The sequence below is a fragment of the Dermochelys coriacea genome, chromosome 10, assembly GCF_009764565.3.
Source record: "Dermochelys coriacea isolate rDerCor1 chromosome 10, rDerCor1.pri.v4, whole genome shotgun sequence".
In the NCBI taxonomy this organism is placed as follows: domain Eukaryota; kingdom Metazoa; phylum Chordata; order Testudines; family Dermochelyidae; genus Dermochelys; species Dermochelys coriacea.
In genome coordinates, this window is record NC_050077.1 from 10575009 (window position 1) to 10592799 (window position 17791).

Genomic DNA, 17791 nt, shown 5'->3' on the forward strand with positions numbered 1-17791 from the left:
GCTCCACATCTATGGTTAACAAACTGTGGCGATACAGACAAAATGCTGATCTCTATTCAGTATTCAGTACTCAAATTCAGTAACGGCATAGTCTCCTGCACTGTGTTGCTCTAAAGCATCAGCAGAGGTTTATGAAAAACGAATCCTGCCAAACTACCTTGATATTTTTTTTAAAGAGATTACAGGTTTGGTTGATACATGTAATCATGTTGATGTAATGTAATTAGACTTCTGTAAGGCAATTGACTTGGTACTGCAGAACATTTTTATTCTAATTTTTAATGATATAAAGTTAACAGCATGCATTACCTGGATTTAAAAACTGGCTAATTGGCTAAATGTAATTGTGAATGGGGAATCGTCATTGAGCAGGTGTGTTTCCAGTGGAGTACCATGGGGGTCAATTCTTGGCCATATGCTATTTAATATATTTGTTAATAACCTGGAAGAAAAACACAAAATCATCACAGATAAAATTTGCAGATGACACAAAAATTGGGAAAGTGGTAAATAACAAAAAGAGGACAGGTCAGTAATTCAGAACAATCTAGATCACTTGGAAAAATTGAAGCAAGCAAACAATGTGTGTTTTAATATGGCCAGCTGTAAATGTATACATCTAGGAAAAAAGAATGTAAGCCATACTTAAAGAATGGGAAGCAGTGACTCTGAATAAGATTTAGGGGTTGTGGTGGATAATCAGCTGAACATGAGCTCCCAGTGTGACTCTGTGGCCAAATAAGCTAATGTGATTCTGGAATGCATAAACAGGGGAATCTTGAGTAGGAATAGAGGTTATTTTACTTCTATATTTGGCATTGGTGCAACCACTGCTGGAATACTGTCCAGTTCTGGTACTCACAATTCAAGAAGGATATTGATAAATTAGAGAAGGTTCAGAGAAGAGCCATGAAAATGATTAAGAACATAAAAACATAAGAATGGCCATACTGGGTCAGACCAAAGGTCCATCTAGCCCACTATCCTGTCTTCAGACACTGGCCAATTCCAGGTGCCCCAGAGGAAATGAACAGAACAGGTAATCTTCAAGTGATCCATTCCTGGTCATCCATTTCCAGCTTCTAGCAAACAGAGGTTAGGGATACCGTCCCTGCCCATCCTGGCTAATACTCATTAATGGACCTATCCTCCATGCATTTATCTAGTTCTTTTTTGAACCCTGCTATAGTCTTCACAACATCCTCTGGCAAAGAGTTCCACAGCTTGACTGTGCATTGTGTGAAAAAATACTTCTGTTTGTTTTAAACCTGCTGCCTATTAATTTAATTTGGTGACCACTAGTTCTTGTGTTATGAGAAGGAGTAAACAACACTTCCTTATTTAGTTTCTCCACACCCATCATGATTTTATAGACCTCCATCATATCCCCCCCCAGTGGTCTCTTTTCCAAGCTGAAAAGTCCCAGTATTATCTCTCCTCATACAGAAGCTGTTCCATACCCTTAATCATTTTTGTTGCCCTTTTCTGAACCTTTTCCAATTTCAATATATCTTTCTTAAGACGAGATGCCCACATCTGCAGGCAGTATTCAAGAATTAAAGGATTAGAAAATATGCCTCATAGCTATAGACTCATGGAACTCAATCTATGTTAATAATGAGCTCTTCAATCTAGCAGAGAAAGGTATAACATGATCTAATGGCTGGAAGTTGAAGCTAGAAAAATTCAGACTGGAAATAAGGCATTAATTTTTGGCAGTGAGGGTAATTAACCATTGGAACAATTTACCAAGGGTCATGGTGGATTCTGCATCACTGACCATTTTTAAATCAAGATTGGATTTTTTTTAATATATATACTCTAAGAATTATTTTGAGGAAGTTCTTCTATTGCCTGTGTTATACAAGTTAGGCTAGATGATCACAATGGCCCCTTCTGGCCCTGGAGTCTATGACTACTGAAGACTGCACTGAAGGATTTACAGGTACAGTTTGGTCTAAGAAGCCCATCACAGTAAATAAACATGCCCCAAGAATTCACTTTTTTTCTACAGATGTACTTGCACTTTTTAGTTCTAGTACAAAACGTAAAGTAGTCTATAAAAGTCCTTCCATGTAATGAAATCATCTCTGAGCTATACATTTAATATCCAGTGGAGAACATATTCCAGAAGAAGCTATGAGCAAAGGGATGAACCCAGGTTCCGTAGAACAGAGAGATAGAATCCTGTCAACTCAGCCTGAGAGAATAATCCCAGCTTCCTTTATTCTGAAGTATTAGTGTCCTTCTTCCACCACATATAATAGCAAACCATTTGCACTAGTTCTCTGACTATCTAGCACTGCTCAAGTTGTACCTGTGTTAGAGCAAAAGTTGGAAGATTTACCTATAATTTTCACAGTAGATGCTCTAGAGGAATAACAAAACTTTATATCACCTGTTTTCTAGTCCTGGCTGGACTTTGGACTATGCAGCATTTGGCAAAGAAAAAGGGTATTCATGAGTTTAAGGATATAATTCCATGAGTCCCCTCTCCCCCAAAGAAAACACCATCTCCCAAGTATTAAAAGAGGTTGGTTTTAAACTGTATGTGAAGTCTGTACAACTGCATATATACTGAGACAGCCCAGATTATTCAGGTACTGTACTATCATCTGTCTTGCTCAGAAGAGCTGCCCATGCCAACTCATAACTGCAGATTTAGAAACTCTGCTAAAAAAAGTTAAGTATTATTCAGCTAATGCACTAAAGACTTGGCAATCTCAGAATTTATTGTTGATTAAATATACATGCTAATTATCACCGTTTTAATTAAAGTATTATCTGGTGTATGTGAAATGCAATTATGCATGACCAGTGTAAATTGTGTAACAGGATAATATTTGTAGAGAAATGCATTGTCGGCAATGAATCTGCTCATGTAAAATGAAGTGATGTTTGTTTTCAAATGAAAAATCTGTACATGGAACATTACACTGAACTGTCACCATCAAGGCAAAACATTCTAACCTAGATTCAAAGCCTAATAAGTAATTTTCAGACTTTTTTCACCTTTGTCATCTTCTACACTGATATATTTGATTAGAGCTATAGTTACAGGGATTGCTCTTAAAATCTTCACTATTTTGCTTTAGCAAGGAGACAACAAAACTGCAGTAATTTTAACTACATACAAAGACATATGTAAAGATTTTCATAGCAACAACAGGGACATGAACAAAGGAATTGACCAGTTCTAGTCCATTGATTAATTGACAGACATCATATGATGGGTTCGGTCACAGAGACCCCCTTGGGACTGTTACTTGATGTGCTGAGACTACCTCTGAGCCCATTTTCTCTGCCAGTTTGGACCTCCAGAACCCTGCCTTGTTGAGCCAGACACGCAAGCCTGTTGCAACACAGACCTAGGGTCTGAACCACGCCCTCAAAGCTACATACTTAACTGAAAACAGCTTAGCAAGTGCTCCTGTCTACAGCACCAAGACAACCAGCTCCCAGTGGGATCCAAATCCGAAATAAATCAGTTTTACTCTTTATAAAACTTATACAAGGTAAACTCATAAATTGACCCCCTTTATAACACTGATAGAGAGATATGAACAGCTGTTTGCTCCCCCAGGTATTAAGCACTTACTCTGGGTTCACTAATAAACAAAAGTGATTTTATTAAGAATGAAAAGTAGGATTTAAGCGGTTGCAAGTAATAACAGAAAGAACAAAGACAGGTTTCAGAGTAGCAGCCATGTTAGTCTGTGTTCGGAAAAAGAAAAGGAGTACTTGTGGCACCTTAGAGACTAACAAATTTATTTGAACATAAGCTTTCGTGAGCTACTGCTCACTTCATCGGATGCATTCGGTGGAAAATACAGTGGGGAGATTTATATACACACACACAGAGAACATGAAACAATGGGTTTTATCATACACACTGTAAGGAAAGTGATCACTTAAGATGAGCCATCACCAGCGGGGGGGGAGGGGGAGGAAAACCTTTCATGGTGACAGGCAAGGTGGGCCATTTACAGCAGTTAACAAGAACGTCTGAGGAACAGTGGGGTGTGGGTTGGGGGGGGAGAAATAACATGGGAAATAGTTTTACTTTGTGTAATGACTCATCCACTCCCAGTCTCTATTCAAGCCTAAGTTAATTGTATCCAGTTTGCAAATTAATTCCAATTCAGCAGTCTCTTGCTGGAGTTTGTTTTTGAAGTTTTTTTGTTGAAGGATATCCACTCTCAGGTCTGTAATCGAGTGACCAGAGAGATTGAAGTGTTCTCCAACTGGTTTTTGAATGTTATAATTCTTGACGTCTGATTTGTGTCCATTTATTCTTTTACGTAGAGACTGTCCAGTTTGACCAATGTACATGGCAGAGGGGCATTGCTGGCACATGATGGCATATATCACATTGGTAGATGCACAAGTGAACGAGCCTCTGATAGTGTGGCTGATGTGATTAGGCCCTATAATGGTGTCCCCTGAATAGATATGTGGATAGAGTTGGCAACGGGCTTTGTTGCAAGGATAGGTTCCTGGGTTAGTGGTTCTGTTGTGTGGTGTGTGGTTGCTGGTGAGTATTTGCTTCAGGTTGGGGGGCTGTCTGTAAGCAAGGACTGGCCTGTCTCCCAAGATCTGTGAGAGTGATGGGTCATCCTTCAGGATAGGTTGTAGATCCTTGATGATGCACTGGAGAGGTTTTAGTTGGGGGCTGAAGGTGATGGCTAGTCACCATTATTTCATTATTTATTTCTCCCCCCCACCCCACCCCCCACTGTTCCTCAGACATTCTTGTTAACTGCTGGAAATGGCCCACCTTGCTTGTCACCATGAAAGGTTTTCCTCCTTCCCCCCCGCCTCCTGCTGGTGATGACTCATCTTAAGTGATCACTCTCCTTACAGTGTGTATGATAAAACCCATTGTTTCATGTTCTCTGTGTGTGTATAAATCTCCCCACTGTATTTTCCACTGAATGCATCCGATGAAGTGAGCTGTAGCTCACAAAAGCTTATGCTCAAATAAATTTGTTAGTCTCTAGGGTGCCACAAATACTCCTTTTCTTTTTTAGAAAGAACAAAGTAAGTCACCAAGTGAAATAAAGCAAAAACATGCAAGTCTAAGCCTAATACATTAAGAAACTGAATACAGGTAAATCTCACCCTCAGAGATGTTCCAGGTTTCAGAGTAGCAGCCGTGTTAGTCTGTATTCGCAAAAAGATGATGTTCCAATAAGCTTCTTTCACAGACTACACTCCCGCTTAGTCTGGGCCTAATCCTTTGCCTGGTATAGTTCTTGTTAGTTCCAGCTCAGGTGGTAACAAAGGGGATTTCTCATGACTGCAGCCCCCTTGTTCTATTCCACCCCCTTTAACAGCTTTGGCACAAGGCAGGAATCTTTTGTCTCTCTCTCTGGGTTCCCATCCCTCCTTCTAAATGGAAAAGCACCAGGTTAAAGATGGATTCCAATTCAAGTGACATGATCACATGTCCTGTGAGACTTCATTACCCACTGCTGGCACACAGGTATACAGGAAGTCTTACAAGTAAACAGAGCCATTTACAACCAATTGTCCTGGATAACGGGAGCCATCAAGATTCCAAACAACCATTAATGGCCCACACTTTGCATAATTACAATAGGACCTCAGAGTTATATTTCATGTTCCTAGTTTCAGATACAACAATGATACAAAAAGAAAAGGAGTACTTGTGGCACCTTAGAGACTAACAAATTTATTAGAGCATAAGCTTTTGCATTTGCATCCGATGAAGTGAGCTGTAGCTCACGAAAGCTTATGCTCTAATAAATTTGTTAAGTCTCTAAGGTGCCACAAGTACTCCTTTTCTTTTTGCGAATACAGACTAACACGGCTGCTACTCTGAAGAATGATACATTTATACAAATAGGATGACCACACTCAGATTATAAGCTTTGTAATGATACCTTACAAGAGACTTTGTGCATAAAGCATATTCAAGTTAGATCATATCCACACTTAAACTAAAAATATTTTTATAAAAATATGGAGTGCAACATCACACATCAATCACTAGGTCATTCTATTCGGCCGCTGTCATTTTTTTTCCATATGAGGCTACTAAACATGCAGGCAGTGTTCATTGTGAGAATATACCATTATTTTATATTATGGAAACAGAATATTGTCCATATTCTTATCTAGTTGCCTCAAAACAAAAATGTATTTATTTGACTGCTACAATAGCTAAAGCAAGTGTCTTCACTGAGCTGTTCACAATGATATCTAGATACTACTTCTTGTGAGGCTACAAATAATTCAGGACTTTAACAAGATGTAGGAGTATTTTAAGTTCTTCCTTCTGAGGCACACCATTGTGCATTTGAATACTGAATTTTAAATGCCATCATGTTGCATGTTACCTAGTTTTATCACATGCTCCGGAGTTCTTCATAATCCTCCCTAATCATGATTAACAAATGAAATGTCATCAGCAATTTTGGTACTGCACTATTTCCTCTACCTCAAATTCCAAGTTGTTAATAACTGATTCAATTACTAAATTCTGGAGAAACTCTCTGTTAGCTTCTCTCTAAGCTGTGATTCTCCTGATCTCTTGGAGTCAGTAAGAACCTTAAATAAATCCACTCTGTATAGTTTTCACCAGTTCTAGTTTTTGGGCTTTGGGGGGTTTTTTAAGCAAATTTCTTTAAGACTTTCCTTATATTGTACCTTGAGTACCTTCATAAGAAGATAATTTGGAGACTGCTTTTCAAAACCTTATCTTATAAACCCTTCAACAAATAATGCTGAGGACCATGTATCTAAAGAGAATACTGAGGATGAAGCATATCATCATTCCAAAAGGGCTCTTGAATGCCTTAACACCTCTCCTTTCTCTCTGCTTAAGCTCTATTTGTGGAGCACTTCAATAATTTCAAAGTTTCATTCAGGGACACAGCATGCTGAGGCTTCTTTGAAGAGGAAGATCTTAAAGCAGGATCCTATCCCAGTGGGGAATCTACTTGAAAGACATCAGGAGATTCTTCGTGTCTACTGGACCTTGAAAACTTCTGAGGAAATCTTCAAGCAATTTCTACAACTATAAGCAAACATGACCCCCCAAAATACAACAGGCCATGAATGATATCTTTTGGGCACACTTAGGTTAGTGCTTAAAAGCACCAGGGGACATTAATTCAATACTAGACATTTACTACAATAAAAAAAAATAAATATCAACCATTAGAAAATGAAATAAAATGCAGTAAAATCTCAGTGAAGAAATGGAAAAAAAATCACAATTAGTTTAACCAAATCCTTAGAGGCCAAAGAGAGGTCACCTCACAAGAAAAGCTATTTTTGCCTTTAAAAGAATTATAGCAAAATAACAAAAGATGAACTAACCCTACTTGCATTCTTGTTGCCACTATCGCAGTCAGTAATGTGAAACAAGCATATATTACACCTGCAGTCTAAATTTTTCTAAATATAAACAAATATTCAGAAATACACTTTAACTAGCGCACAATGGGTCTGATCCATTGAAAATCAATGGCAAGACTTCCACTAACTTTAGTAGGCTTTGCATCAGGACCACTATAAACTACTGTTGACACAAAATTTTAGTTTGAAAAACAAAGATATTTTTATACTGGAATTTAGAAAAACACCAGAGACAGATATGTTCATTATTATATTATAAAATGAGTCAACTCATTTTCAACTTAAATCACAGCAAAATGAACTATCATCCACCCAACCTAGTTTGCTATTTTGCAAAAAAAATTCCAAGGCTCGGATCTTATATCTAAAATATTTCATTCCTGAACACATTGTAATAGTCCTTTCAAATTACCTTTTAATAATTAAATATTTACCTGAGCCCTGGTAACTTCTGCTATAATGTTAGGGTTTCTTTTTTATTATGCTATATAAAAATTCAATAAAATTAAGTTAAAATATTTAAATATATATTTAAAAGGCCCAATCTATGGCATTATCATTATATATGTATGTGTATAGTGACAGATTGACTTTATTATACATTTAAACCAATACTCCATTTTCAGAATTATCAAGAGTTTTACTGAAGCTGATGAATGACAACCACAACTTAACAGAAGTATTAACACAGAGCCACTATTTCATAAGTCAATAAAAATAAATATGTACACTAAAAGTCCAGTAAAAATGAAAAACATTGACATCACTATGTTCTTTCCATTACAAATGCTAAATTTAGACAAATCTTTCTTAAAGTAATTGAAGTGAAAGAGTACTAAGTTAATGGATGTTGAACTATTTAAATATATGCAATTATGCATTATATTGTTTTCTAAATCACCTGGGATACAGTTTACCCCCTAGATGTAACAATTAAGATTATTATTAGGAAAGCATACTACTGCAAAACTAACTAGAAATTTTAGATGTTTAAACCATAAACTTCATATCTCAAGGAAAACCACACAACGAAAACAGCATATAAAAGTAGATTCTGCTAACATTCTTGTCAGGTAGGCCACAGGATGCAATTTGAAGACAAGAACCTGCAATTAAGTAGGAGCCTAGCATGGTATAAAACATGTTCTTGCATACTAATCTGATAAACACCAGTAGAAATTACCTCCTAGTGGAACAAAAAATCCCAGACTGATAGTCTATACATTTCACTTTCCAAGGAAGAAAAAGAAGTTACAAATGTGTAAAGGTAAAATTCAAATAATTGGAACTTTCAAATGAGGATATTGCTGTTTACATGTCTAATGCAAGACTGTTCCCACTTTTTGTTATGCAAAGTAAATGGAGCAAGGTAAATGAACGTATGCCTGCTCTTTGCAATGCCAGTGCCTGAATTCTTTGGTCTCAGAACATAAACTAACTTTGGAATCCTTATTTACAATTTGCAGTATGAAAGCAACAATTGCTGGAGTATGAAAGAAGCCAGTTAGCCCATTAAGACGTATCTTTTTTTAAAGAGATTGCAAGTGTAGTTGATAAAGGGAATAGTGTTGATGTAATATACTTAGACTTCTGTAAGGCATTTGACTTGGTACCAGATGACATTTTCATTAAAAAACTGGAATAATACAAAATTAACTTGAGACACATTTAAATGGATTAAAAGTTGGCTAACTGCCAAGTTTCAAAATGCAATTGTTGACAGGGAATCATCATCAAGTAGATGTGTTTCTAGTCAGGTTCTGCATGAATCAGTTCTTGGCTTTACAGTATTTAACATGTGTCCCGCACCCCAGCACCAGACCGAGCTGCTGGCACCAGCCCCCCTGAGTGCCAGGCTGGCCCCAGCACCGCCAGAGTTGGGCTAGCCTCCTAAAGCACCGGGCCAAGCCACTGGACCCCCTGAGTGCCAGGCTGGGCGCTGAGCCAGGCCGGGCTGAGCCAGCAGCCTCCCCGAGTGCCGGGCTGGGCCAGGCTGAGCCGCCAGCTCTCCCCGCCCCTGACGGCCCTCCCCCTGGCCCACCAAGAGCCACCGGCAGCCTCCTCGAGCGCCAGCTCCTCCAAGCCCTTCAGGGCCCACTCCCCTGCCAAGCCGCCTGCCCCAGCAGTGCCCAACTGAGCCTCTTCACTCCAATGGCCACTGGCTCTCCACGTCGCTCCTCACTCCCCAAAAGGGACATGGGGAGCAGCGGGGACCTTGGGGTGGGGGGTGGAATGGAAATGGTGGTGAGGATCTCGGGGGGGGCAGGCACCGTGGCCCAGTTGTCCAGCCTATTACATCCGACGCCCATGCCTCCACCTCCACTATCTCCAGCTGAATATCACCAGGGATGTGAAACCATCTCCCCTCATCCCTGCCCCCATGTCTTCTTCCCAACCTTATTACTTCTCTTTCCTGTCCTTCTCTTTTTGCTTTCTGTGTAATAAGAGTCTGGCTTAGCCGGGCAAAACGGTATATTTGCAACACTGCTGTAAGCCTGTGACCAGAAAAAGGCAACTACAAGCAATGCCCTGAACAGCCTGATGCAGATATAAGTTTGTTAGGTGACTGATAAGACCATGTGCTTGCTATGCCTGTTTCTCCAGCAGTAACAAAGAGAGAGCCAACACCAGAGATTGCATTTTCTATCTTTGCTGTTCTTTTTTATCTTCGGGTGTGTGTGCTCGTCTTGTTTAGTCTTCTAGGAAACAGGAGCAGACTTTAACAGCAGCAGCAGCGACAGCTCCAGCCCATCTCCACTAACTTCTCCCCCCCCCCCCCAGGAAAGTTATTATCCTTTTTAATACCATTTAAGAAAATGTCAAAACAAAAGTTTTTTCCTTCTAACAACTCTCTCCAGCTAAAGGGAAAAGGAAAAAGGGATGTAGCTTAAAAAAAAAAAAAGGCCTTATTTAATAGTTTATATTTCAAATGCTATAACCATTTTCCATTTTTATCTTTAATAAAAGGTTAAAAAAGATTTTTAGTGGGGAGTTTGCCATGGTACTAAGAAGGCTGAGGTCTCTGTGTACCAAGCCTTTTTAAAAAAAACATTTAATATTGGACTGGGTTATATTAACATCTTTGGGCCCCTATATGCCATCTAAATTGTTACATGTCCACAATTCAGGAAGAATGTTGATAAATTGGACAGGATTCAGAGAAATGCCATAAGAATGATTAAGGGATTGGAAAACCTGCCCTTTATAATTAGATTCAAAGAACTTTATCTATTTAGCATGATAAGGAGAAAGTTAAGGAGTTACTTGACCATATTCTATAAGTACATGAGTGGGAAACAGAAATTTGATCGAGGCCCTTCAATTTAGCAGACAAAAGGTACAACAAGATCCAATGGCTAGAAGTTGAAGCTAGACAAAATTCAAATTGGAAATAAAGGCTCACATTTTTAACAACGAGAGTACTTAACCATTGAAACAACTTACCATGGACTGTGATAGAATCTCCATCATTAGCAATTTTTAAATCGAGATTAGATTTTTTTCCTAAAATATCTGCTCTACTTCAACAGGGAAGTTCTGTTACCAGTGTTATGCAGGAGGTAAGACTAGATGATCACAATGGTCCCTTCTGGCTTTATCGTCTATGAATCAGTGAACAAATTTGACCCAGATTTTCTCCAGGAGAGCATTGATTGTGTTTATATCAAAGAGCAGATTCCCCCTCATTCCCCTTTCCCATCCAAAAGAGTGCAAGTTTATCTTTACTATGGCCTCCAGCCTCCCTTTCCATCCTACAAACACCACAGGCCAGACTCTTCTTTGATCTTAGCTACTGGCCATGGTCCAAATGAAGTTGTCAGGTTTTTCTGATAGCCAGACTGTGATGCTGAGCAGCACTTCAGAAACAGCTAGGGTGGATTGTACTGAGTAAAACTTTACTGTTTTATCTAGAAAAGGCATGGGGATCAAGAATGTAAAATACTATAAATGAAAAATAAATATTTATGCAAAATTGAGGTTCCACAGTAAAAATCACAAAGGCTTCAATTTAGGAAAGCATCCCTTTTTAGGTAGGGCACTTACGCATGTTCTTAACTGTATGTATATGCTTAAGTCTCACTGAAGTCCACGTCCCTTTCAAGGTTTCAAGGGACTTTGAAATACTGTAAATATACTCCATTGTTTTACTTGAATAAATGTTCTGTGGCATATCAGTCATCTTCTATAAGGAATTTTATCAGCAACCTCATGACTACATGAAAGGCTTCTTACTAGACATGATGAGCTCCATATGCTTGTGTTATCTTTACATCAGCCCACCTGTGATTGCATGCAGCAGGAACTAAAGATCTTCAGAGAGTGGATTTGAAAGTGAAAAGCTTGTACAAATTAAGCCATTATTCTGATCTATATCCTGTGGCTTTAACACAATTTAAGAATTTGTTATCTAATCAGTGCAGCTAAGCTACTGGTTAACATCTGAATTAATACAGTTATTTTCTATCAGATTCGAATAATCTTTCCACCATGAGTTTCATTGCCATTTAAATTAATTAAAATCCACTCTATTTGAAAGAAATTATCTGTATCTCAAAAGGAAGCCCCATCCCAGTAAATATCACAGCTCTGCACTCTCGCACAGTAGGATCATCATCAGGACTTTTCACTTGTGGAAGAACGTGAAGACTAATCTATCCATTGAATCAATGTTTTTTTTTTCCAGTCTAACCAACTGACCTAGTAAGAGGAATAAGAAATTGGTCTATTATCTTTGCTTATTCTAAATTCAAGAAGTATCTGTTACAACTGGAGACTATGCTAAAATGTGAAGTTGACATTAGAAAAGAAAAAGAACAAAGGCTAGTCCTATTCAATATATTTGTAAAATACCTCCAAAATAATAATGTGATGCCAGAATTTACTACAATGCAATAATATCTTCTGCTACCTGCGTTCCCCAGAAACAAATAAAGATGGGAATGCTGAACAAGCTCAACTGAAACATTAACACACTGGCAGGAAAAAAACTGAAAGGATTAATTTGCTTTTTTTTTAAACTAATGAGCATTAGCTGCTTTAAAACTGCTATGTCAACTCCATTGCTAATGTCAATAATGGAAAATTAAATGACAGATTCTTACCAACTGCTGAAGAATATTTTTGCATAACTATTATTAATTTTGATCTTTTACGTTTATACAATAATGACAAAACCTGTACATTCACCTGGATTTCTATTACAGTGATGTAAATTCTATTGAATTATGGTAGTTATCCCTGTATTCCTAATGGGCCTAGTTGTCATTTACACTAACACCTGTTTACACCATTCTGGAAATATAAAGGGACCTTATAGGGTGTGTAACTTTAAAGTATGCTTACTTTAAGTCCACTTTACACTGACAAAGCAGTGGATGGGCCTTAGTGTAAATGAGAAGCAGTTCCAATAGGTCTTTGAGCCAATGGTTTTCTTAAATGATGTTACAGTGAAAAAATAAGTGTCAACTTTTCTTTGGGGGTGGTAATGAGAAGTTTCAGCATGGAATAACCACCTATGCTCTCTCCAGTTCGTGCACTGAGGGCATGTCTACACCACAATTAGACACCTATGGCTGGCCCATGCAAGATGGCTCAGGCTTGTGGGGCTTGGGCTAAGAGGTGATTTAAATGCAGTGTAAATGTTTGGGCTTGGACTGGAGCCTGGACTCTAGAAAACTGTAAGGTGGGAGGATCCGAGAGTGTGGGCTGCAGCCTAAGCCAAAATCTACACCATAATTAAATAGCCCCCTAGCCTAAGTCCTGCAAGCCCAATCAGCAAGCATCAGCCAGCCACGAGTTTTTAATTGCAGTGCAGACATGCCCTGAATGTTTCATCAGCCTGCATAAAGTGTAATGTTGTCACTATTGGGAAATATTGTAGCTGATTGACTAGTTGATTTAGGTAGAGGGGTGCAAACCCCTTCTGTGGACACTCTTAACAGGATATAAAGTGATTTGTATTGATTTAGGAATAAGGCACTCAAACCAATTTAAGATCATCCATACAAAGGATCAAAACAATCTAATCAAATCAGTTTCTAAACTGATTCAGTTAAATTGATACAACTTGTGCGTATATAAGGCCTTATTTAAAATTGGAGGGCTGCTGCTCAGAAAACTTTTGCCCAGAGGCAAGTAGTTCAGTCCCCATAAGGGAGGCATTACACATTTTCACAGTTGGTTTTTTTTGAAACAGTGTACAAAACCTTTATTCACCAATAAGGTGAAGTGCTTTCATAAATAGATGTTTATACTCTTAAACAGCATACAAAAGACTAAAGCTTTCAGTAAAAGCTTCATTTATTCCTCAGACTCTGATCCATCCTCATCTTGACTGATTTGGAAGTCACACAGCTCCTGTCTCCTTATCAGATGCGACCACACAAAGCCAGTCATGAAGACTGTTCTTCTTGAGATATTTCTTTGTGAGGTATTTCAGATATCTTTTAGAGAACTGCTTCTCAGATATGATTGTGATCTTGTTCTTAAAACGTTCAATGTGAACTATGTTCCCCAGGTTTCCAGTTTTTCCATTGACCTTAACCTTCTCCTTTAGGAATTGTTCAAAATTTCCAGAATCAAATATTCCATCTTCTACATGATGGGTGAGGTCAAGGCTAAACTTCCAAGTTGATTTTTAGAGGGCTAGGTGTACATCTGACACCTTCTCTAGCCTCTGACTGCACCCCCGAGGTCTGAGATTTCATGCCTTCACTTCTCTCAAGATGGAATCCTGTGATTCTCCCACTCTTAGACCGGTACTTTGGTATCCATTGCACTTATCCCAATAGGTCTGACTAGGTTTGATACCTGCAGTTCTTCCTGTCAGGAGCTTGTGACCAGTGATTAACACAGGGATGCAAAACAGCCTTCTTAGATCAAAGTACTGTTTAACCTTAACAGTTGGAAACAGCATAAGATACAAGAAATAGGATTTTAAAATAAACAGCCAGCCTATATGCATATCTATCTTACCTAAAGTTCTCCCACCCTTTGATGGAAGGCCTAAGAAAGCTTTGCTTCTTCAGACACGCAAACAGGTATCTGCTTGTGTCAATCTGTTCCCTGCAAACAGCTCCCAAAGAAATGCCTGACCTCTGGAAAGAGACTTTTTAGCTGCCTGTAGCTCTTTTGATCTGTTTGTTCCCAGTATTGGCAAAACAAACTTTGTAACTTGACTGGTGTCAGTGAGAATATTCGTCACAGGTAAAGAGTTCAGGCATTGTCTCTTAGCCCCACTGAAGTGTTTACCAGGAGACGTTTCATCTGGAACTACATACTGTTTCTGCTTCCAGTTTGTTTCCCTAACAAGCTGCTATTAAACTAAACCAACATATATACACTAAATATTCCAATAACTGAATATAGCTGTACAGTAACTACCCCAATTAGCAGGCCATATAGTCATAACTCATTACAGAGCTGCTCCACATCCTTTACCACACTAATTCCAACTGACTTTCAAAAGAGCTTGTAACACTAGCTTTCATGTTTACAAAGTATATAAATGGACTGCAGTAAAATATTAGCCAAGATGGTCAGGGACACAACCTCATGCTCCAGATGTCCCTAAACCTCCATCTGCCAGAAGGTGGGACAGGATGACAGGGGATGGAACACTTGAAATTGCCTGGTTCTGTTCATTCTCTCTGAAATATCTGGCACTGGCCACTGTCAGAGACACTGGGCTAGATGGACCATTGTTCTGACCCAGTATGGCTTATCTTATGCTCTTATAACACAATATGACTCTCCAGATAAAAAGTCAAACTCAAAAGCCTTTTTTACCTACTAAGAACTCTTAGCGCTCAGCAGCCATCCTGGAACCTAAAAATATCTCTCACCATAAGCTGCCAGCTACTGGATCCCTTAGAAATTCTCATTCTCCAAAAAAAACCCAGTAATTCTCTATTAAATTTGACAAAGAGGCAGGGACAAATACATTTTTTTAATGCTCCAGCTGACCACACAAAGCTTTAAATAAACACATGAGTGTAATGATAGAAATTGGCATTTTAAATGTCTTAGGTAAGGGATAAACTAGTACACCTTGAGATAATGCTTAGCTAATCACAGTGCAACAACTTTGCCATGAGTGGATGAACTGCTAATTAGACCAAAGGAGATAAAACTGCCAGTAGGATAAAAGAATAAAGAGAAATAATCAGTGATTACAGTTTTATTGTCAAGGAAAATAGCATCAAGCAGAGCTCAATATAAAATGCAGCCTTATAAGTAAATACCAGCATTCATTAAATTAGTGCATTCAAGTAAATACAATCCAGGGACAAACACTCACTTCTCTAAAGCACATCACAAAAATGAATGGGAGGAGGAGAAAACAGCCATTCTCCATTACCACTGCCCGCTGCTGTACAACCACCATTAAGATCACATGAATTATTTTGTTGAATTACTTAGGAATTTCAGAGCCAGTCTTGAAGTAGCCATTTATCTCAAACTTGGGAAGAGCTACTTCATGACTACTTAATTTTCTTTCAACCTTAATTAGTCTGCTTAAAATGTAAGCTGTTGTCAAATGTAATTAGTCAGATTTCACATCTTTAATTGTTTGGACTTCACATCAACTTACATTCTGCTGCTTGGAATAATCTTGTGGCCATCTCTAAACCAAGTCACTTGTGGTCTGGGATAGCTGATGATGTGCAGGAAGGCTAGAACTGCAGCTTGTCCTTGTGACACTGTTTTTCTCTGGTCTGTGTCCATGAAATTTCCCATATCTGAAGAGAAAAGTTATATTCAAAGTTTTGGAGGTTTCTTCTCCCCTTTCTTTTCTTTTTCTTTTTAAAAGGCATCAGAGAAAAAGTTATATTTTACGGCATTGCCATAATTAAGTAAAAAGATCTGACAATGGTGTTGATTAATGCTGATTTCAGGTGTATGGTGAGGCACAAGGCAAAACACAGTAACTCCAGAGCACACAAGTGCATCATTCAGCACTGCTACACGATTTAACGTGTCCTATTGCAATAACGGACTTTTCTTTTAAGCCGGAAAGTGTCATTTTTAATGTACAAATAATTTTGGAATATATTCTTACATTGGATAAAATAGTTTGTAATGTTAATGCAAAAGTAGTGTAAATGTTTTATGAAGTCTTTAGCACAGGTTTCTTGTTACCAAATCTTTCTGATCATGATACTCCTTCAGTCTATTGTTACACCCACAGGCATAACTGTATCATGGTCTAGTTGCACCAATAGCCAATTAGATTCACACTGATGGACCATTGTGTGCCCACTTGATAAAACTGCAGGATCAAGGCCATGGTTATCTGCAATATTTCATTAGCTGTTGCTTCTTCTGGCCTCCTTCCATGATCCAAACACCCAATCTATGTATTTGACATTTTTTTTTAAATGCAAACTTCTACTATAGGTCCTCCCACAAGTGCACTCATGTTGTTTATATTTTTATCGGCAAGGACCGGGGAGTTGGAAGTCCATTAAAAACACTGCATTTTTTTCTTCCTGCTTTTGTTTGGTCTTTTGAGCTTTGTCTTTGAGCTGCAGGTTTCTACTCTGCCATCTAAAAATCTGTATACATTTTATTTTTCTATAAATTACAAATTGGTGTACAGAAATAACTATTTTGGTTTCCCCACTGAATTCCCATCTCCCAAAGGCCAAGAGGTCAGTATTGAAGTTCTCTGGAGCAGAAAGGGATGCAGGGATGGCAGAAGAACATGAACCTGCAGCCCTGTCTAAGAATGGAAATAAGATACTAAAACCCTTTTAAAAATACTATGTTTTTTCTTCCTGCTTTTGTTTTGTCTTTAATCATCTTTGTGATTTGCAAGTTACTTATTCAGACATAATCAGCACTGTTGCTCCATATTTTTGTTTATACCTAATCAGATCACCTACTTGAAAAGATGATTTGAACCATGTAGATAGTTCTAATTAATCTCACTGTCATGTAACTGGTCTAGCCTTCAGAATTCAGGAATTTTTAAGCCCAAAAGGAACTGGTCAGCATTTTTTTTATAAACATCTTTTTTCATTCATTTATATCTCAATTAATTTTTCTGAGCATGAATTGAAAAAAAATTGGAGGACTTTTATACTGTGAAAGTGACACCAGTAAAACATTACAAAGTGTGAAGTACTTCCTTGCATGCACATTGCTTAAAACTTAATGGTGACAGATTAATATTACAATAGAATTCAGTTTTAATGATTGTATTTTACAGAGATAATTCAACAAGGGATCAAAGTGATTTTTCAAAAACTACTTTATACTGTAGCTGACATATTTGTCCCTCATGTATACTAATCAGGGGACAGTCAGTTGTGAAGACCAAATAAGAAATAATTTCTGTAATTTTTATTGTTTGTTTTCAAAGGTAGGAAAGAATTTCACACCTTTCTTGGGTACCATTTGA

At 38.1% G+C, this 17791-nt stretch overlaps 2 protein-coding genes across 3 annotated transcripts in view; both read right to left on the reverse strand.

Annotated features, from left to right (window-relative positions):
* The window catches only part of SDK1 (sidekick cell adhesion molecule 1), a 684215-nt gene that overhangs the window by 387516 nt on the left and 278908 nt on the right, over positions 1-17791 (reverse strand). For both annotated transcript variants that reach the window (XM_043493256.1, XM_038420360.2), the window contains exon 5: positions 15980-16127. In XM_043493256.1, the coding sequence (XP_043349191.1) occupies positions 15980-16127 (148 nt within the window). The remainder of the gene's footprint in view (positions 1-15979; positions 16128-17791) is intronic.
* On the reverse strand, positions 13672-14023 carry LOC119862429 (60S ribosomal protein L22-like 1; the record flags this gene model as incomplete). Its single annotated transcript, XM_038419149.2, is given in 2 exon segments — positions 13672-13744; positions 13746-14023. Coding segments are annotated over 2 exon segments (336 nt in total), but the record flags the coding sequence as incomplete, so codon positions are not given.